Genomic DNA, 22,472 nt, shown 5'->3' with positions numbered 1-22,472 from the left:
AAAAAAAACAGTGCATGCACACATATAATCTGTTTTACTGGATTTTATAGATCAGGCTTGTAAGGCACTGAATACAGTCTTGCCCTCATTCACCAGCACATACATTCTTCCAGATTCCTGTATTTTACGCACAGTAAAATACTCCATACCTCTAACTCATAAGAGATGGCTGGGAACTAGGCCCAGAATGGTTGCATTACAAGTTAAATGGCAGCAAACCTGTATTTGCCACTATATGTACATAAAGCAAGGTGCTGTGGTCAATTGTTGCTCTCTCACACACACCAACAGATGTAATGCCGAAGATCAATACAAACACATGCTTATTGCTTCCAACATATTTAATATTTTTATATGAACACATACAAAATGTAATAGATGAAGCACTTTCAAGTTCTTTCTTGTAGGGTGAATGGTTTCAGTTTGTTCCTTTTTTAAAGTTCAAGCAAACAAAGTAGCACCCCCAGCCTTCCATTTAATTCAGGGACATGGGTTTGTTATGCTAAGCAGTTTTTTATTTTCTAAACAAATAATACTGGATTCACTCTTCACGCTGCAACTAGATGTTTATAGTGAGGCAACTGATTTAAATAAAAACCACCACCACAATCATCTCAAGTATTCGTTTCTTTATTCTAAAAAAGGGAGGGAAGACCAGTGTTAACTGACATAAAAAAAGAAAATTCTCCTGCTGTTTAATAGAATTACTTCCCTCTGTGTTTGCCATTAGACACAAGTTGTGTGGCTTCCATAGCTGACTCAGCCTCCTTTCTCTGTCATTCTTCATTTAGTGATTCCGCCTTCTCATCCTCATCTTTCAGCTGCTGGCGAGAGAACTCCTCAAACATGAGGTCACTAAGAAAAGATAAAGTCTGCTTTCAAAATTGCATTCTTCTTAGTATTTGGATACCTCTGCATTGTGACGCTCTATTTTTCTTTGGAACGTTTAGCCTAGCACACAGTTTACACTTTACATCATTTTCACACAACACAAAAATGCATTTTAGCATCTCTTGCAGAATTCATTTATTTAGATTTTTAAGACTGCCCTTCATCCAATAAGATCCCAGGGCAGACCACTAATAGCAGAATCAAATCAAACAGCACTTGCCACCATATGTAGTATGTAGCATAAATAATAAAACAAAATGATTAAACCATACAACCATTCAGCAGCAGACATAAGAATGCCCACATCAAAGCTGAAACATGTCCCCCAATTGCCTGTGTGAAAAGGTTTCGCATTCTAGGCTCAGCTTCAGTAAGGTTGCTGCATCATTTCCTCACAATAAGCCATTCTCTGGAGCTTAGACAGAAGTTTAGCAGGTCATCCCACAGAGCCCTATATTCTGACTATAACTAGGGCATTGGGCAACTGGGGCAATATAAGACTAAGAGTCCAATTCTATGCCTATTTCCCCTATATGTAAATGCCATTAGATTTCATGGAGCACATTCTAAGGAACATAATGTTTGTATAGACTTTTTACAGTCCAGTTCTATGCAATGTTCAGCATGATATAATTTTGCTATTAGACTGCAATTTAATACATGCTTACTTGTGAGTGGGTCCTATTTACAGGTACACATATGTAGGATTCCAGCTATATAAAATCTATCAACATCTTGTGAGACAATAGCTGCAAATACTTCACTCTGCTGTATCACGCAGCTATAGCTTCTCAGTGTTTGTATGCCTTAAAATGCAGAAAGCTCTGAGCTGAATCCAGCTGAGAAACAGAATCAATTTCCACTGTCCTCATGCTGCAACTTTAATAAAGTTTGTTTATGAACAAAGTCATTGCTCATGAAGGAATAAGGATTTCAGGGCAGAGTTGGCTAGAAATATAATGAAACAATACTTACTTTTCTTTTCCTGTAGTCATTGGTGCGCATTGAAAAGAAAAGCGGGAGAAAGGCTTAACTAAATACGTTGTCTTGATTTTGATTCCTTAAAGTAGTTGGCAAATATTGTAAAGTCCATTTGAAGGGGAAAGTATAAGTTACAGTGCCCTGCAGGTACAACTATGCAACAGGTGTGTGACCTGACAGTGACCCAGGCTCCTCGGGCCATGCATAAAGCTTGGAAAGGAGAGATAACAATCTGTGCCTCTATGTGCACTGAGGTGAAAGGAGGAGAGAGAAAGAAAGAAAGTCCTAAGAATAAGCAAACTTTTAGCCAGAGGAAGTTTCATTCTCTTCAATGGATTTTCATTGAACCACAAATTTATGGCAATCATGTAGAAGAAGAAGAAGAGTTTGGATATGATATCCCGCTTTATCACTACCCGAAGGAGTCTCAAAGTGGCTAACATTCTCCTTTCCCTTCCTCCTCCACAACAAACACTCTGTGAGGTGAGTGGGGCTGAGAGACTTCAGAGAAGTGTGACTAGCCCAAGGTCACCCAGAGCTGCATGTGGAGGAGCGGAGACGCGAACCCGGTTCCCCAGATTATGAGTCTATCGCCCTTAACCACTACACCACACTGGTGTAGTGTGTAGTGGTCTCAAAGCTTGTACAGCTGCATTCATTGCACCAAAACATTTCTTAGCATCAACAAAAATTCAAAAACCATATTTGGGCAATACCTTAATCATGCCAGCCAAAATATTACAAACCAAAGGTTCAGTTTAATCCTGGACAACAGACTTGTCCAATGTCATACTAAGTTTTGGTACTAACTGTGGAAAGTAATTCTAGAGGAAACATGAAACAAGCTGGGATTGCTTATATGACTGGATTCCAAATTGATTGATTGAAGTTTGAATTCCACCAGCTCTGCGATGCAATTAGAGCAGAGCTATAGAATTGTTGGCTCTCCAAGTGCTGCTGAACTATGCCTCCCATATCTTTGATCATTAGCTGCAGCTGATGGGAGTTAGAGTCCAACAACATCTGGAGCGTCAAAAGTTCCCTGTGAATGATTTTTTCTTAATAAGAAAGTTATTGCAAGCATAACTGTGAGAGCACACATACAGAAAAGATTTCAGGGTAGAGCAAGCCCCACTGAACTCAATGGGACTTTTGCGGAGACATGCATAGGATTGTGCTTCAAGAGCACAAGAACGTCTACTGGAAAATATGAAAGGAGAACCATCTAACAGCATCCCTCCTTCTACTCCATCTGAAAACACCCCTCCCTGTAATTAAAATCTCCCTTAGAGCTGATTACCATTTCAATGGAAGAATAATCTTCTAGCTTTTCAAAAAGACTTAAGGGTATCATCAGAATATTATAAACAATGCCCCAAGCAAGGGCAATGATATCCTACTGACCTGTTGTGTTTTCTTCCTCTCGCTTGGGGTGCATGAGACGGAAGGGCAGTTCCATGGCCACCTCACTGTGTGGAGAGAGGAAAGAAAGTAGGATGATACCTACATAGCACCAAACAACCTTAGCAGTTCCCCACACTATTTGGTTTATCCAGTCATTAAAGGTAAAAGTAAAGGGACCCTGATCATTAGGTACAGTTGCGGACGACTCTGGGGTTGCGGCACTCATCTCGCTTTACTGGCCAAGGAAGCCAGCGTACAGCTTCCGGGTCATGTGGCCAGCATGACTAAGCCGCTTCTGGTGAAACCAGAGCAGCGCACGGAAACACTGTTTACCTTCCTGCCAGAATGGTACCTATTTATCTACTTGCACTTTGATGTGCTTTCGAACTGCTAGGTTGGCAGGAGCAGGGACAGAGCAACGGGAGCTCAACCCGTCGTGGGGATTTGAACCGCTGACCATCTGATCAGCAAGCCCTAGCTCTGTCGTTTAACCCACAGTGCCACCTGCGTTCCTTCATCCAGTCATTACCCAGATCTAAATCTATGGGGACTATTTAACTCAGAGTAGTCCTGCTGAAATTAATGAACATGACTAAGTTAGGTCCATTAATTCTAGTGGGTCTGCTTTGAATAAAGCTTAGTTCGGGCATAAGCAAACTCAGCCCTCCAGATGTTTTGGGACTACAACTCCCATCATCCCTAGCTAACAGGACCAGTGGCCAGGGATGATGGGAGTTGTAGTCCCAAAAAAACACGGAGGGCCGAGTTTGCCTATGCCTGGCTTAGTTGAATGCTATACCTATACCTATAATCCTCCACAAGTATTTGGAAAATCAGCAAAGTGTTTCTTGTAAAGGCATAAGAATCCAGGGTGCAGATGGGAAAGGCCCTGGGTCTATTTCTACTCCACCTTTCAATCAAATTTTTCCCAAGGTGATTGTTGCTAACACTTTTTTATTATGATTGCTTTCCTTCTGCATTCTTTTGCTATTAATTGTTGATGTAGTTTATATTTTTATTTGAAAGCAGTGTGAATTTTACTATAGATAAGTAAGATATAAATGTATTAAGTGAGTAGATAATGATAGAATACAAATGCAATAATTAATGACCAGTGCCTGGTTACAGTTACTACGCAAGTGCTGACAATGGGTTAACAAATGAGAATACTTATTATCCAGCTAAATTTGACAAAACCACTACTACCATGAAGGACTGCGAATAACTCTGCTCATGCTAGTTTACTGGCAATTTCTTATACAGTAGGCAATTTGAAATGTTCCACCTTGACTGTCACTTTCACTTTTCCATACTGTAACCACTGAAGGGGCTGGCACTGCAGTTTTTGTTTATTACCCAAGAAACTCCCACCAGAAAATCGTGTCCTGTTGGGGAGGGCATGAAAGGCGAACACACTAAAGAGACTCGCCTAACAACACTGGAAGTCAATGATCTGGATTCTCAATAATCTGGATGCTCAATAAAAGAAAGTGAACAAAGGATGGGAATTCAGAGAAAAGGTATATTGTAGAAGTAGTAGTGTTCACTCCTCTGTGAGTAAAAATACCTCATACACAGAATATTGGGCCTAGTCCGTGGTGGAAGCTCATAGTTATTAAGCTAAGACTGTGAACACACTGTACCTTTAAAGCACATTCGAAGTGTATTCTTTCCCTCAAAGAATTCTGGGCACTGTTGTCTAACTCTCACAGAGTTACAATTCCTAGCAACCCTTAAACAAACTATAGTGCCCAGAATTCTCGGGGGTGGCGGCAGCTAAGAATGGGGGGTGGGGGGGGACAGAGAAAATCTTACAGATTTACCTGGAAATGAAATCTCCTAGCAGGCTAAGATATAATCAAATAAAATAAAAACAATCAAAGCTTACAAAATTCCATAGCAAAGTCAGACATATTTCATATCCTCTTCATACAGAATTATCCATGCTTGAAATGCATTATTCCATTCCACATCATTCAAGTATTCCTTCTTCGTTTGGCTTGGCAGCATCTACTTACTTTTAAGGAAGAACATTTGCACAAATATTCACCATTTTACAAGATAGCTAATTTATTAAGCATGGAACCAATGTGTTAGAATTATCTATACAGTGGTACCTTGGTTTGCAACCGCTTTGGATTACAACCGTTTTGGATTACAACCACGTCAAACTTGGAAGTGCATGTCCCTTTTTTTGGATTACAACCCATTTTTTTTATTACAAACAATTTTGGGGGGGAGGCCCCATTGGCGAAAGCCCTCCTTAGGTTACAACCTGTTTTGGTTTAAAACCGGACCTCCGGAACGAATTATGGTTGTAAACCAAGGTACCACTGTATAATCTAAAGCAATGAGGATGCCGCATCCTCATTTTGTTGCCATGACTCATCTTACTCTAACAAAACAAAAGCACCTATTACAAAAAATTTTGATATATATAAAAATAAAAAAATTGTCCAGTAGCACCATAGAGACCAACTAAGTTTGTTCTCTAAGGTGCTATAAGCTTTCGTGTGCATACACACTTCTTCAGATACCTGCACACGAAAGCTTATACAGTCATACCTCATGTTACGTTTGCTTCATGATACGTTTTTTCAGGTTGCGTCCCGCAGGGACCCGGAAATACTGGAAAGGGTTACTTCTGGGTTTCGCTGCTCGTGCATGCGCAGACGTACAAAATGACGTCACACACATGCGCAGAAGCGGCAAATCGCAACCCACACATGCGCAGACACGCTGCTGCAGGTTGCGTTCTATTCATGTTGCGAACAGGCCTCCGGAACAGATCCCGCTCGCAACCAGAGGTACCACTGTACCAGGAACAAACTTAGTTGGTCTCTAAGGTGCTACTGGACAGTTTTTTAATTTTTTTATATACAGTATTTCGACTGCGTCAGACCAACACGGCTACCTACCTGAATCTAAAAACTTTTAACTACAGGATACTGAAAACCTCTCTTACCCTGAGACAGTGAGCTTCACCTTTATCTTGTAAGCAACCAGGATCCCCAGAACTGTCTTGTCTAGCCCATCTTTAATACTATTGGGGATAAAAAGAGTAGGATTATGACATGCAATTGAAGCAATTTACTGTCCAACAGGAAGGAGGATCCTCCCAGAGCAGATACACTAATTGAGAAGGTTCCAAGGCAAGATGGATCCTAGGGTGAATTCAACTAAGCATACAGGAAGCTTCTGCACTTACATTTATTGCTTAACACAGCAATAGAAGACATATTTCCATATTCCACAGGCTGTATACACACAACATTTCATTCCAGAATCAGTGGAGATTGAGTAATTGTTTTTTTGTACGTAGTCCACAAACAATTTAGATCTATTTTTTTGACCATGAAAAGTACTTCTGAGGAAACTGGCTTCATTTTGAAAATAAACATTTATTCTGCATCACCCTGCTGTGTGTCCATTTGAAAATGGATGTAGTCCGTACCAATGATGGTACCCAATGATGTTGTGGCCATATGCCAAGATCGTAATCATCAAGTCCTTCTTCCTTCATTTGGGGCATGTGTAGGGAGGAAAAGTTGTGGGTAACTTAAGGAAGGGGAGGATTTTCAAATGCATATCAAGGTAGCATACTCAGGATCTAGAATTAATCTAGATGGAAAGAAGCATGTTGAGGATGAGCATGAATGAATCCAGACTGAGGGGGGAAACCTACAGTTTTCTGCTGCAAATGGGTTATATGTCTATACATATTCAACTCACATGGTACTAGAAGCCAAGTTGGTGTCTTCATCTTTTAGCTTCCCATCCAGGGCTATGCCTAGTTTTACTCGATTGTTTGACAGCAAAGGCAGAACTGTTATAGTCTTTGAGATGATGCAGTTGGGCTGTATCTTTTCCCTGGAATACACATTGCAGGGGATTAAATAGAATACAAGTTTAATTCTGGATCCTTTCACACTGGCCAAAATTCAACCTTCCAACTTCAATAGGATCCAGATGAGGGGGCACAGTTGAAGAAGGGAGGGAGGGGAAATATACATCATAGCAGAAAGATGCAAAGTTAGACCTCTGCCAGAGAGAAATCAGGAAGCAACACAATGTATAGGAGTGAATTTCTATGTTCTAGTGAGGTAGGCAGCTAAAGGGAATGTAACAGAAGGGGAAACTGACAGAGCAGCTTAGGATGCACTCACTCTGCCTCTTCCAGAGCTACTGTCTTGGTGTAGAAATCACTGGAGTACAGGACCACATTGGCAACTTGTTCCACTGAGGAGGGAACGAGAAAGGAAATTACCAACTGCAAAACCCAAGAGGGTCTAGCCTATTTCCCATAATTCTTCTGAGCAGTCTGAAGAAAATTGTTGCTTCTCTTCATGCCTCTGTTTCCCCGCTACTCTCTTGTTTGTGGCATCATATACAAAATTATGGATTGATAGTAATTTTGCTTTGGCAGAGTGCAGGGAAACATGCTTCCAAGGCAATAGCAATAGCAGTTCTTGCAAAACTAAGCGGAGATCCTTTCACACTGAAAGTGCTGGGTTATCCCAACCCCACCATCACTGCCCATTATTATATTATGGACCCCTCTAGACTGCTGATTTGTTGCAGGTGTATTCTGCCACATATTCTTGACACGATACTGTAATAGTGCATTAGTGGTGGATTGATTCTGCTTTAGTTTGTTTAGTGATGCTTCCCTAGGCTGTCCAGTGGGGCTGTAGTGCAACAAAAGCAGGTCAAAAAATAAACCAGAACATCTGTGGCATAAAAAGTTACAGGATATCAGGAGGAAGTTCTGGGATATACACTGATCGGAAATGGAGCAGTGTGACAACCCCCAAATGTTGCAGGTGCAAACCATATTGAAAGTGGAATTATGTGTGACTCCCCCGATAGCATCGTGGGCATCGTGGATGCTCTATCCTTCTACCTTGCTCTTACATGATAACAAACATCTTGTGGCATTATGGGGAAAATTAGCATTTTACCTGACACACTGATCTTCTTAACCACCTTATCAGAATTGTTGATCACAGTCACCGTAACAGGGATTGCCTCACCGTGGTAAAAGACCTGGAACAATTGGACTGACTTAGCAGGAGGGTTCATCTAGTCTACATAAAACATCTTTCATCTTCTATGCATTTGCATGGTCAGCCTCTGTATAAAAGCCTTGGGCCTTGTTTATATCTCCTGAGAGTCAGGAGAAGGCTTTAATACACTAGACATCCAAGGGCTGATCCATACCAAACATTTAAAGCATATCCCATATCCCAGGAGTCTTTTGGGGAAGCCATGTGCTTTAAATGTCCACTGGATGTCCTTTAAATGTATGCTGTGGATCTGTCCCCAGTTTCTCCCAAGAAGAACTGTTGTTGCAAATAGTCTCAAAGCCCTTGAGCAGTGGCCTCTTAAATAGGAGATCAAATAACTCAGAGATGTAAAATGCACACTTTTTAAAAGCCAGAGCATTAATTTCCAAATGCAAGACCAGCTCACCTCTTTGCTGAGGCATGCCTTCAGGTGCAATGGTTTCTTTGACAGGAAAAAATGCCAGCTGGTCTCTGCATGAGGCTGGGGTCCTGGCACTTCTGGAGCATACTGGACTTTGCGGATCAGCAGGCGTGCGGAGTTCCTAAGGGGGGGGGGACAGGTTTGTTTCTATTCTGAACTGCTGGCGGTGGCGAGCAGTTGTGGAAGCAGTGGTGCCAAGCTGTGAAATAGGGATGAAAGAGGTAGCACCGAGGGCAGTGACAGAAGGTCTTTTGTGCCATCGCAAGTCATCCTTGGTAAAGCAGGAATAGGGTGCAGGGAGTGGTACACAAAGTAATTAGCCGTTCCTCTTCTCCCCCTGCCCAGAGATTCAGAGCAGGCTGTTAATTAAATATAGCTCCTTATTCAAGTGCTCCATTTCCCCCATTTTCCATCCAACATCTGTCCAACAAAATGTTACCTCTTGAGAACCTTCTCTTCCACATTTTCTGTTGAGAACGCTTTGACCTCAAAATCCACCCCGCAGCACTGCAAGGAAAGATGGGGTGACAGGTTATGGCTGTTAGGCTTGAGTATCTTAAGCATCAGCATGTAAAAGAACCCATCCAATAGCCAATTTAAGAGTCAAACTATGTGTTACATTAGCTATGTAGCTGTGCTTTTAAGTGCAGTTAAACAAACAAACAACCAAATTGCCACTGTGGGAACAGGATTGTATATATTTACTAGGAAAGTAAAATCCAATAATTAGCATCTGCTCCCATATTTTCTCACTGCTGATGAGGTGACAAGATGCTCCCTAGTGGAAGTTTGTTTCAGGGGAACTGATTTCCAAGTGGGTGTTGGACACAGCTGGTCCCACAGAATTAGACACAAATAGCAAGGAAGACAATAACTTTTGCAGCACTCTCTTAACAAAAAATATCAGGCAATACTGAAAAGGAACATGTACAATGGTGCCTGGCAAGACGAAATTAATTCGTTCTGCGAGTTTTTTCGTTCTACGAGTTTTTTCGTCTTGCGAAGCACCACTGCGTATTGACGGTTTCCCGTAGGAATGCATTGGCGGTTTTAAAAAAAAGGCGCAAGACGTTTCGTATTGCGAAGCAAGCCCATAGGGAAATCCGTCTTGCGAAGCAACTCAGAAAACGAAAAACTCTTTCGTCTTGCAAGTTTTTCGTCTTCCGAGGCATTCGTCTTGCGAGGTACCACTGTAGTGTGAAAGTTTGTGTATGGTAGTAGATAATATTGTAGGTCTCCCTAGGAAAGTGTAGCTAAGCAAGGGCCTTTTCCCTGTGTTTGGTCTGCTTCTCACCTTCCCAGGCCCAGCAAAACAAGCTCATGTGAAGGTACTCTGTGATGTGCTCAGGTGGACTACAAGTTTATAAAAACCAAGTGAGCACACCCATTTTTAAATACATCCTATCTCCTTCCAGTTAAGGCCCAATGGTATGTCTCCTGCTTTAGGCAGAAATGGTGTTGGGATTTCTCAGTGAATGTGCACCTGTATTGAAAAGGTCTGTGCATATGACCCATGACAGATGCATAGGAAGCTTTTCTTCCTGTGCAAATTGAAAGTGTGGGGCCCCTGACATGGACTGGGGCCATACTGGGGTGCAGAGAGTTAAAGCACCCTACCCCTACTACCACCACCACTAGGGCTGCCATACGTCCGGACATTACAGGGATTCCCACAATTCTCACCTTCTCGACATCCTTGGGATGCTGCAAGCATACTGAGCAAGGTAGATAGTCTGGAATCTGTAAGGGTGAGGAAGACAAAATACACTGGACACAGGTCATTCAACTGCATGCTACAGTTAGTTTAGCTGCTACAGAACTTTAGTTCTTGAGGGACAGCCACATTCTCCACTGTCAGAAGCAGCAGACAGTCTGCCTCTGAATGCCATTTGCTGGGAATCAAAAGTTGGGAAAGTACTTTTGCACTCAGGTCTTGCTTTCAGGCTTCCAGTGGGTACCTGGTAGGCCATTATGAGAAGAAGATGCTGGACTCGATGGGACTTTGGCCTGATCCTGCAGGGATCTTCCTACATTCTTAAAGTACTGCAAAGCACACTGCCTGAGTTAATACGAGAGACCCAGCCGAAGGTCAAACCTTACTCAAACCACCTCCTGTAGTGAAAATATGATGTAAAGCCACTTTCTAACCACTTTCCTTTTTTTCTTCTTCACTTAATTTATTTATTATTAATGTTCCAATACATATATGAAATCTTTACATATTGATACATATACATTATATTCGTAAATTCACATTTTCACATTTCATTATGTACCAACATTTATCCATTTCTTATTTCTTACCCTGTGTCTTCCCTCCACCCGAGCCTGACTTCCTTGTTATTATTTTGTAACTTTATTATTGAGGTTGTAATTTTGTATCTTAATAATTAAACATTCAATCTTATATATCTGCTTAGCTTAATTTAACTTAACTTTGTGAAATCAGTCTATACATATCAATAAATTCTTGTTGGAGCATCTTTTGGTCATGTATTTCTTCTACACATTTCCATTCCTGTTTGAGATTTTGATTAGATTGCATTCTAATTGTTGCTGTCAATCTTCCTAAATCAATCATTTCAAAAAAATTATTATTGTTAACCACTTTCCTATCAAATTGTCAAGTCACAGAACTTAGAGGAGCCCCACAGAATACTTACTGTTAACACAAAAGGATGTGCGTGTTTACCCAGTTTATTCAGTAGGCATTCCTGCAAGCTGGAGAGCGGTCTCTGTTTTTCTAGCGATGGGTATACCTGTACCATGCAAAAATAGAGGTCCTTCCGGAAAGTCAGGCCCATTATATCAATATCTTCTTGCCCATACCGAAAAGCACAAGTGAGTGCCACATACACTAGGAAGAAGACACAACAAATGTTACAAATACTGTGCTAAACCAACTAGGGGTATCATCTGCTGACATGGAAAGTCTGTGCTTAAAGGTCTGAGAGTAGACAGCTGCAAGCTGAGGAGCTGGGACAAAGCTCAAGGTTAAACAAGCTCACTTTATGTCTGTCTCAGCTAGCAAAAGACTGTCAGAAGAAGCTGGGTTCATTTGGTGGCTGTGGTTTTCCACTGCTCTTTTGGGGAGTGCAAGGTGCTGGGGTCAGTAAGCTTTTTAGGCCAGTGGGCACATTTGCAAACCAGCTAAAGTATCATGGGCACAACACACATATGCTGCAATCTGTTACACTGACTAAAATACAATGCCTCTTTCAAGCCTGATTTTAATAAAGATTCTGTCAGCATGCATCTAGAAGCAAACAGAAGATTGTATAAAATGGAAATGTGAATGCATTTGGCACCAATTACTGTTGTTATACTAACATTTGGGACTAGAGGAATTACGTATATATCTGGTCCAATGACATAACTCTTAAACACCTCTGAAAACATGCTTGGTAACCAACAGGGGCCTTTTTTTCCCTGAGTGGAGTTTATTTGTGTAAATCTAGAGACATTTTAACTTAAAAGCTGGATATTAATACTTAAATCTCTAAAACACCAATTAAGTCATCTGACCTTTTTTATCCTTTACAATATCAGGATCAACCAACACCACACCATCTGTATGGAGAAAACACAGAAAGGAGCCGTTCTGGGACACTGAATACTCAAGCTTTGTAAAAAGAAGTGTAAAAAATATTTTAAAAATTTGAAATCATGCTGGGCTTACCCACAGAGTCCACTTCATCTACATGGTCAATGAAATCTCGCTTGCCTATGTAGATCGTAACCTGGAAGACAGGGAAACTCATGATTGGACAAGGCCGCTTCATAGATCAACTTAAGGATGTCATTCAGTTGTAAACCAATGCCAAGCAAAAAGTGTACCTTCAGAGCAGACAAGACTACTCAAACCTCTTGATGCAAAAGTAGAGTGTCCGGATGCATTGTACAAAACAATGTATACATCCATGTATAAGACCCCCACCCATTTTTAGGAAAATGTGGGGAGATGGCCCAAAGTTGTTGAGCCTCTCCCCCCCCCCCCCCACGCAGCTGCGGGCAGGAAACACTGCCTGGATCGTTTCTCTTGCGCAGCGGCATCGGGGGAAGTTGCGCTTCTGGGAGCGCAACCTCCCCAGATGCCACCATGTGTGGGAAGCAACCCAGGGAACGCCCATTGCGCGCAGCGGCATCAAGGAAATTTGTGCTCCCCCGAGAGCGCAACCTCTCCCGATGCCGCTGCTACGCGCAGGAAATGACCCAGGGAAAGCCCGCCGCGCACAGCATCTGGGGAAGTTATGCTCCCCACAACGAGCTGGCTGGCGGCGCGGCGCTTCTCTCCCCCCCCCATGCCACTATCTGTGTATTGGACGACCCCAGTTTTTTTATGTGATGCTGTAGGCTTATGCCCTTTACTTTGCCAGAGAATTGCTTACCCGCGTCCCCAGGACCGAGAAGAGAATAAAAAAATTCCAGGAAAGTTTCTTCTTTGGAGAAAAGAGTTTTATTGCAAATCTGTGCACAGAGACAGTCAGCAGAATATAGTTTCTGAAATCTGACTGTGCAGCAATACGCATCTGCAAGCCTTCTTATACTTTAGAGTATTTACCCACCTCCCAGACCTCCCCCCAAAACTTCCCCAATCAGCTGGCAAGTTTCCAACTTATTCCTTATATGGCACATCTATATTTGCTGGCTAAGGCTGCTAGCTAAGCACTTCTTCTGCTGGTTAAGCATTTTCTCTGCTCAGTAAGCACCCCCTCCCACCTCCTTGTACACGTGTATTCTTTTGCTAGCTAAGCATTCCCTTCGTATCTCTTCTTATCTTGCATTACTTAAAGCAGAAGCAAAGCAGGAAACATCTTGCTAGTGGTTTTTAGTTGACAGCAGTTTTTGGCTAGGCAGGAAACGACCTTCTGACCTGTAACTAACATCAGCAGTTTCAGATAGCTGGTTAGACAGGAAACGGCCTCCTGACCTGTCTGATTTAGACTTTGCAAATAACTGCATTTTTGGGTTTGAGCTTGTGTAACCATCCTAGCAGAGTGCCGGAATTTACTATGTGTAGATAATATTAATGATTAACCGTTCCCCTCTCCCTTCACTCCCTCCTCTTCTTCTGAACAACCTAATACTTAGGTTCGTTCTGGGGTATGGGCCTATACTCCCTCATCACAGCGATGACTGTGGGTCCCAGCTTCCGTGACAGGAGTCTTTGCATCATTTGCTGCAAGCATTGCAATAAGCAGGGGATACAGAGGCAAAGAAGCAAAAGGATTAATAGCGGTCCTGCTAATAATACTATAACATTCCTGAGCCAACTGCCATCAGGGAGCCAGGAATACATCCAACCCCATGCATCACTCCCTGTGGCTTTCAGCGGGTTTGCAGCTATCATTGTTTCCATGTGGTTGATGGTGGCTGAAATATTTGCTGACTGGTCTGAAATGTACATGCAGCAATGGGAATGAATTAAGGCACAAACTCCGCCCTTAGAGGCAAGGACTACATCCAAAGCGTAAGTCCAATTGCAATATGGATAGTGACCTAAAAAATTGCTGCTGTTATGATTGAAACGGAGACAACGAGGTGCCTGTTCCATGAGTGACAGAAACACTGGGGGTGAATAGGTGCGACCATCTGACATAAGATTACTAATTCTAAATGACTCATTTATTGGAATACTATGCAGTAGTATGCCAGGCTTCTTAAATTGTGGAGGGATATGCATACAAACCCAGCATTCAGAAGGATTAAGCATAGAAGAGAAACGATCTATATCTCTAACATAGGTATTATTACTCCAAATCTGATGATAGGGCTCTGACCGGCCGGTTTTCCGTATATGTGAGTCATCTCCCAGACCCAACCCAAGTAGGGCTAGTACCAGAAGGGTCAAGGGGATGGGGGCTGGTTGTTCCCTCCCACAAAATCGGTGACGCTCATGCCAGCAAAAGAAAACACACATCCATATGACAAGAGCGGTTGAGATAACCCCTATCCACCAACCCCAATCCTTCCATGGTTCCTCCCACCAATATTCAGGGGGTGTGCTCATTGTTGAAGAGCTCACTGATATTTGTGCCCGACTATCTGTTGAGCCTCAAGGATGAGAGTCCACTGGTGAGCTGATGCTCCCACTACGTGGGTCAACTTTTCTGCTAACCCTGATGGGTGGATTGAACCACTTGTTTAGCAATTTCAATGCACACCTGGTTAAGGCTCCCACCCCTGCAATACTTGCATTAAGATAGGTTCCGTCCCATCTATCGCCTGCATTAAGAGTAGGACCTGGTCTATCAAATGAGGTTGGTACAGTGCTCTACCTCCCATATAACAGTTGACTACCCTCCCACAACAGCAAAAGCGGTCCAGAACTCGATAGAGTTCGAGCGTCTCTGCAACTTCCCGTATGAGCACTATCCACGCATGCCGGACAGTGGTGTGGGAGAGGAGCCACAACGGGGCAGTGGGGTGTTTTAAGACGGCAATCTCATCAAATCCCAGTTTCCAATAGCCATAGAGCACACCATCTCTTACCACCGGTAAGACGAACCAGTCGTAGCAGAGTCCATCAGGCCAATAAATGCGGTATGGCTCAGTGGGGTCAGGGCTGTGGGACATAAAGCAGATAACAAAAAGAAAAGAGAAAGTCCCTATGGAAATATTAAATGTCCTGGTGAGCTTCCTGGGTTAGTCCTGGCACGGAGTTGGGGACGCTGCCCGCGGGCGCCCCTCCCATCCAATTCTTCAGCTGTGCGTTGAGATATCAGCTTCCGGTGTGATATCAGCAGAGCGGTCGTCTGCCAGGCGTCTGGAGATGGTCAGCTGGAGGGGGTCTTGTGAATTGGGGATCACTGTCCAGTCAGTTATTGCCCTTTTCACACGAGTATGGTGGACCCAAGGGGTGATGCCTACAACCTTCACGGCAGTGGGTGTGGGAAGTAACACGGTGTAAGGTCCCTTCCAGCAGGGCTGAAGCGGAGTCTGGGACCAGTCTTTCACCCACATTTCGTCACCAGGTTCAAAGTGGTGCAGGGCTCGACTAAAACACAGGGAGTGCGAGCCTGGGTCCACCTATTGAGGGAAGGAAAACTCGAGAGAGAGACTGAACATACTGGTCTATTTGTGTACAGCTATGGGGTTAGCAAAGGGTTTGGGTTTCAGAATTACGGGCGGTACATTTTTAGCCATTCCTGGAGGATTATCTTCTGCCCATACAGCTGGATTTACTTGCTCTAAAATGCAGGTGGGAATAGGCCCCTCCTCTTCTTGTACCATCATGAGGCACCAATATTCCCTCAGCGGGGCTTCCATCACTAATTCCCCGGGGGGCATTGTGGCCTATATGCTTCTTTCAGTCTTTCAAGGAAGACGCCGGGCGGCTGCACAACTTCAGCAATTTTGGCCATATTGATAGGACGCTTGGCCGCCCTCTTCATGCCCTCTATTACTGTTCTATGGTAAGTCTCCATGGCATTTATTCCACCAGGGTCATTATAGTCCCAATTGGGAGTCCTCCTGGGGTAAATATTTTCTATCTCTACCTCCTATCTGTTCTGGGATCTCAAGTAATCCCTAGCTCCTGTGTGTACCTTCCTGACTTCCTCTGTAGTCAGGAGGGAATCTAGCAGAAGCTGTATATCATCATAGGTGGGCTTGTAGGTTTTAAAGATCCCTTCAAATAACCTAATTATCTTTGCAGGGTCCTCTTCAAAGGCGGGGTTGTGTGGCACGCTCTCAGCCAAGGGGGATTTTTGTCAACATTTGTCTACCAGGTTGAAATATATAGCACCTGGTCAGGGTGAACTTTAATAATGTTCTGCCATAAGGGGTTTGTTAGGTTTTCACCAAAGGTTCCTTTGGAAGGCGATCCAGTCCCTTGGGTGGGCCAGTCTACTTTGCAAAGGGTTCTTAATCTTTCTTTCTTCAATTTAAAACCCCAATCATCATCCTTTGTGGCGGCTTTCCATTTGTTCAGAAAACATTGCAAAGGGGTGCATTTATTACCGCCTGACTCCATTTTATAAGATACTCCGCACCTAATCCAGCAATCACACACACTCCAATCTCCACGTCCTGTCAGTGGCCCAGACGAGCTCGCGCTGCTGGGAACCGCACTTCAAGGACCACACATCGCTTGGCCGATGGCTCTGAGCCCCAGCCTCTCATCCACTCATCTACATGCACTGGAGTATCTTCACTCAACACACACCTCCCCTCCCCTGTTTCCCCCTTCCCTTTCCTTCCCTTTCCTTCCCTTTCCTTCCCTACCTAGCTGACGGCACCTTATTGCCACGGCCAGCCGGGGGTGATCAAGCCCCATTATTCCTAAGCTCCAATACCACTTCCCGGAGCTTACCTTAACTTCAGAAGTCACCCACGTCCCTTCGGCCGTCTCCTTTCTCCCGCGACCAGGTGTCTCCACTCAGGAGCGGTGTGGCTGGCTCCCCCCACGAACAGGCAGGGTGTGCACTGGAACCCCAACACCGGTCCAAGCTGTTCACCTGGTCGAGCCTGGCTCTTCCCGGCCCCCTTGGGGTGGGGCAATTCCCGGCCAACGCACCAAGCTGTAGGCTTATGCCCTTTACTTTGCCAGAGAATTGCTTACCCGCGTCCCCAGGACCGAGAAGAGAATAAAAAAATTCCAGGAAAGTTTCTTCTTTGGAGAAAAGAGTTTTATTGCAAATCTGTGCACAGAGACAGTCAGCAGAATATAGTTTCTGAAATCTGACTGTGCAGCAATACGCATCTGCAAGCCTTCTTATACTTTAGAGTATTTACCCACCTCCCAGACCTCCCCCCAAAACTTCCCCAATCAGCTGGCAAGTTTCCAACTTATTCCTTATATGGCACATCTATATTTGCTGGCTAAGGCTGCTAGCTAAGCACTTCTTCTGCTGGTTAAGCATTTTCTCTGCTCAGTAAGCACCCCCTCCCACCTCCTTGTACACGTGTATTCTTTTGCTAGCTAAGCATTCCCTTCGTATCTCTTCTTATCTTGCATTACTTAAAGCAGAAGCAAAGCAGGAAACATCTTGCTAGTGGTTTTTAGTTGACAGCAGTTTTTGGCTAGGCAGGAAACGACCTTCTGACCTGTAACTAACATCAGCAGTTTCAGATAGCTGGTTAGACAGGAAACGGCCTCCTGACCTGTCTGATTTAGACTTTGCAAATAACTGCATTTTTGGGTTTGAGCTTGTGTAACCATCCTAGCAGAGTGCCGGAATTTACTATGTGTAGATAATATTAATGATTAACCGTTCCCCTCTCCCTTCAATTTTTGAGTCAAAAAATCTCATCCAATACACGGAAAAATACGGTATTTAAAATTAAGAATCAGTGTCCAGGAAAACATGGTTAAAAATACAGATTTGTAAGATGTTCATTACTATCTCCACAAATTACTTGAGGGAGAGCATTTCAGAGGATGGGTGCTTCCACCAAGGAGGCCTACTTGCATGCTCTCACCTAGTGACAATCTGCTGGTTGTGGAATGACCGGTAGGTTCTCCTTGGAATAAATTAAAGAACGGCTTGGTCTGTACTGGCTTGGTATCAAAGATTGTCTTGGTCTGACATGGAGGATGAGGAAGCCTCAATTGGTGCCAATGGGCTCTCTCTGCTGCTGCCACCAAACCTCCCCTTGCTGCACACTGAAATCTGAATGAAAATCCCCCATGCCTACTATTTAATTTTTTTTTAAACTCTGGTGTGCTTCCAAGCTTAGCATCTGTAGGGGGAAACCTACGTGGAAGACATTTTGTAGCTTGAGGACATAGGTATCAGTTTGTACGATTCTTCCTCCCTGCTTATTGGTACCTTGGGGCTTGGTTTGATTTGTGGTTTGGACTCCAGGGATAAGTAGCAGCAGAATGGGGAAGAGTCTCTTGAAGTCTAGCTGCTGGCTGAGGGTTTGTAGGTAGCAGTGCGCTGGAAGGCTGATTATGCTGACCGGGCATATTGGCCTAGCTTACCAGGTGGGGGGAATTGAACTACTAGGCCAGGCCGCATGAGGCCACTAAGGGCCTGGAGTATATACACCTCTCAGATGAGTCTGACTCTTCAGCTTCAATGTAGGCTCTGATTGTGTATTGGCCAACCGGCGTCTCTCTGTTCTCAAACTCTGGAGCTCCTGATAACAGAAGTATACCATCTGGTTCTTGCTGTGTTGTTTCGCTTAAAGACTGCTTTGTTTGTGCTGTCTCTTTAATAAGAGCACTGAGCTTCCCTCCATTTGTGCTGCTGTTTGCCAGGGGTGGCTAAAGTCACTTTGGCTCCTGAGGTAAAACATACCCTGTGATGAGGTGACGTGATGAGGCTCTGCAAAGCCTTGCCACGGGGGGTGGGGGGGGGTATGTCAAACTCTACAAGTGTGTCTGCAACACCTCCCTCTTGCTGTATTGGGGAGAAAGAGATGTTATGGAGAGCTTTGCCACTGGCCTGCCTCCATCCCTAGCAATGGAGGGAGACCAATGGCAATGCTGTGCAGCAGAATGTTCTGCTGCCCCTGAAGTCTCCCTTACCTGGATTGCTTCTCTGGCGGCAACAAAATTGGTGGGGCACCATGTCTTGTGTTTCTGCCACCTGAGGTGGCTGCTTCACCCTGCCTAATGGGTGAGCCGGCTCTGGTTGTTGTCATTGAATCCCAAAAGTGCCCTTGCATTTGGCAAGGCAGCATCATGTGTACTTTTGTCTCTTAGAAAGAAGCACTTCTGTATCAGAAGCTTACCACTGAAACAACACACTGCTTCCAGTCCAAACTAGTTGTCGTGCTAAGTACTCACGGCTTTGTCATGAGAGGTCTTCTTGTAGACATGAGTCTTAAAAGGCATAACATTCTTCAAAGAAATTTCAGAAACAGAGACCATCTTCGGAGTGTCGGGGCAGCTCATCAATACGGTTACGTGACCTGGTAAGAAGGAATGTTTCTTGCATTAAGGGATCATTAGATCAGTGACACACCGCTACAAGACAAGCTGAGGATGGTTTGAAAGCATACTGATGGCATGCAGAAAATCTTAGTAACTTTGTGTGGAGCATTCAACGGTGGCCCATGAGTCAAAATAGCATGTAGAGCAGAAGTGGCTGACCTTTCTTGGCCTGAGGGTCACATTCACTTGTGACATGTCATGCCACCCCACCTCATTCTTGTACACATACTTGCATGCACACAATTCCCCCTCTGCTCCTCGGATGAGTAAGCAGATCATCGGAAGGAGGCAATTTGTAAACCCAGCATGATGCTGGGCTCCACCAACCTCAACCTACATATATATATGTGTGTGTGTGTGTGTGTGTGTGTGTGTGTGTGTGTGTGTATATATATATATATATATATATATATGCTTTCGTAGATTTTCACGGGTACAGGAATGCAGGTTTTGGTGTCCTCGGGTGTCTTCCCGTGTAAAAGTTGGGGTGTCTAGGCGACGTTTCGACGAGGTCTCACTCGTCATCTTCAGGCTGGTGCTTTCGGCTTCTTGTTACTGGAACAGAGCAGGATCTCAGTGTTTGAGTTCTTATAAATACTGTTGAGGAGGTGTGGTGTATAGCCTCCAATGTTCTGGGCAGAGAGGAGGTTCCCAGGCTAGTGTGCCTTTTCTTCTTTTGTTCCTTAATTACTTGAGGGATATCTTGAGTGATTTCTTGAGTGATTTCCTGAATCCCACTTAGGTGGGTCATTAGGTGTGGATTAGTTGCTAAAGCCTTCGTGTCTTGAACTCTTGAACTTTGTGAAGAGTTTTTCTGAGAAGATGGCTGTACTGCACTTGGTTGTGCTCTGGCTTGGCTTCGTGTATAGGGGCGAGCTGTGGTTTTGTGGCCTGTGCCAGCCAGATCTGTCACCAATCAACCACACCAGACCCAAACCCAGACCCTCTCCACAGATAAATTACAGACACCATCCAGTAGCCAAACCAGGGTGGCACCTCCGGATGCTGCACCCCCCTGCAATCCCTACACAGATCTGGCTGGCACAGGCCACAAAACCACAGCTCGCCCCTATACACGAAGCCAAGCCAGAGCACAACCAAGTGCAGTACAGCCATCTTCTCAGAAAAACTCTTCACAAAGTTCAAGAGTTCAAGACACGAAGGCTTTAGCAACTAATCCACACCTAATGACCCACCTAAGTGGGATTCAGGAAATCACTCAAGAAATCACTCAAGATATCCCTCAAGTAATTAAGGAACAAAAGAAGAAAAGGCACACTAGCCTGGGAACCTCCTCTCTGCCCAGAACATTGGAGGCTATACACCACACCTCCTCAACAGTATTTATAAGAACTCAAACACTGAGATCCTGCTCTGTTCCAGTAACAAGAAGCCGAAAGCACCAGCCTGAAGATGACGAGTGAGACCTCGTCGAAACGTCGCCTAGACACCCCAACTTTTACACGGGAAGACACCCGAGGACACCAAAACCTGCATATATATATATATATATACACATATATATAGGTAAAGGGACCCCTGACCGTTAGGTCCAATTGCGGACGACTCTGGGGTTTCAGCGCTCATATATATAAAATTTATTTTTGATGCCACAACCAAAATTGGTGGAGTGACAGAAAAAATTGCTTGGGAAGTTGGATCATACTCCTTCACTGGGATTAGCCAGCCCTGTATTGAAGGTTCAAGCTTGAGATTTGAGTGGTGCTGTTGAAATGTTAATGCAGGCTGCTTCCAGTCTATCACTATTTGCACGATGAATTCAATAAAGCCGGCAAATGTAGGTTTGTGCCATTAAACCCATTAAAATATATATATATTTTCCAGTAAGGCAAGTGACAGGTGGCCAACCAAATGTCCTTTCTGTGGTGTATTCCTGATGAATTGTGCTCATGATGGTATTTGGGTGGTTATACACAATCCCACTTTCAATACTGGCTGCGCTTGCAAATGTTTTGCAGAAAAACTGGAGAAACATTGAAAAGCAACTTTCAAAGGAGAATGATGTGTGGACAGTCCTGTACAAATCCATTACTAATGCACTATTATTGCATGAATGACATGTTGCAGCATATGCCCACAGCTCCTCCCACCCCAAAGTCTGGAGGGGCTGGTAGAAATGCACTTGAATATGTGGAATGGCAATTGAATAATGGAGAGTTGTAGAACCTCTGCGGCAAGAAATCTTAATAATTGCTCAATAAGCAGGTAATGTGGAAGCAACCTTAAAAATTCAGTTATCCTGCAGCACTTATGTTCTGCTCCAATACTGTATGAGCACTGTCTGTTTATAGTCTACACTACAGTGATAGCCCAGTTTACAGAAGGGCTGGAGCTTGCTTTGCCACAGTGAGAAATTTTATTGTCAGAATAATGCAGTTGAACACGGCAGGTGTGTGTGTGTGTACTTGCATGCACACAATTCCCTCTCTGCTCCTCAGATGAGCAAGCAGATCATCGGAAGGAGGCAATTTGGAAACCCATCATTATATATATATATGTGTGTGTGTGTGTGTGTGTGTGTATTAACACACAGATTTTGGAAGGACAACATACTCAAAACAGCTTTTGAGGAATTTGTGACTGCCTGCTAGGATCTCATAGGAACCATCCAACAGGAGTGCTATGACCCTTGTGCTTCCGGTTGGCACCAAGGGAGCTAACTGCAGTGATCAGGACGGAATACTGGAGCCATGAGCTGCTGTTTTCGCTATTGGCTAGCAATGATTTGTCTAACAGCTATTCCTCCTTAATGGGAGCTATTTCTTGAGCGATGTCATCAGGCTGGCTCAACAATTATGCTCCA

General features: G+C 43.9%; 1 protein-coding gene across 1 annotated transcript; it reads right to left on the bottom strand.

The window, feature by feature from the left end:
- Positions 1–614: 614 nt before the first annotated feature.
- Positions 615–19,862, bottom strand: SAG (S-antigen visual arrestin). Its single transcript, XM_083441264.1, has 14 exons — positions 19,502–19,862; positions 12,443–12,503; positions 12,289–12,333; positions 11,427–11,620; positions 10,447–10,503; positions 9,203–9,270; positions 8,749–8,884; positions 8,238–8,322; positions 7,443–7,515; positions 7,009–7,146; positions 6,242–6,319; positions 5,100–5,123; positions 3,277–3,341; positions 615–855 (listed from the first exon to the last, which is right to left on the bottom strand). The coding sequence occupies exons 1-14, from the start codon at positions 19,607–19,609 to the stop codon at positions 818–820; spliced, it is 1,170 nt and encodes a 389-aa protein (XP_083297390.1). The 5' UTR covers positions 19,610–19,862; the 3' UTR covers positions 615–817.
- Positions 19,863–22,472: the final 2,610 nt, after the last annotated feature.

Source organism: Podarcis tiliguerta (assembly GCF_965153285.1).
Source record: "Podarcis tiliguerta genome assembly, chromosome: 5".
NCBI lineage: Eukaryota > Metazoa > Chordata > Lepidosauria > Squamata > Lacertidae > Podarcis > Podarcis tiliguerta.
Note: the sequence above shows the minus strand (reverse complement) of the source record. Positions and strands in the feature narration are given on the sequence as shown.

Coding starts and splice junctions, on each gene's coding strand:
- SAG (XM_083441264.1), bottom strand. CDS start 19,609: ATGAGCTGCCCCGACACTCCGAAGATGGTCTCTGTTTCTGAAATTTCT. Junction 11,621..12,288: donor TATTGTAAAGGATAAAAAAG/GTCAGATGACTT, acceptor TCTTCTTCCTAG/TGTATGTGGCACTCACTTGT. Junction 9,271..10,446: donor ATCCCAAGGATGTCGAGAAG/GTGAGAATTGTG, acceptor CTTTCCTTGCAG/TGCTGCGGGGTGGATTTTGA.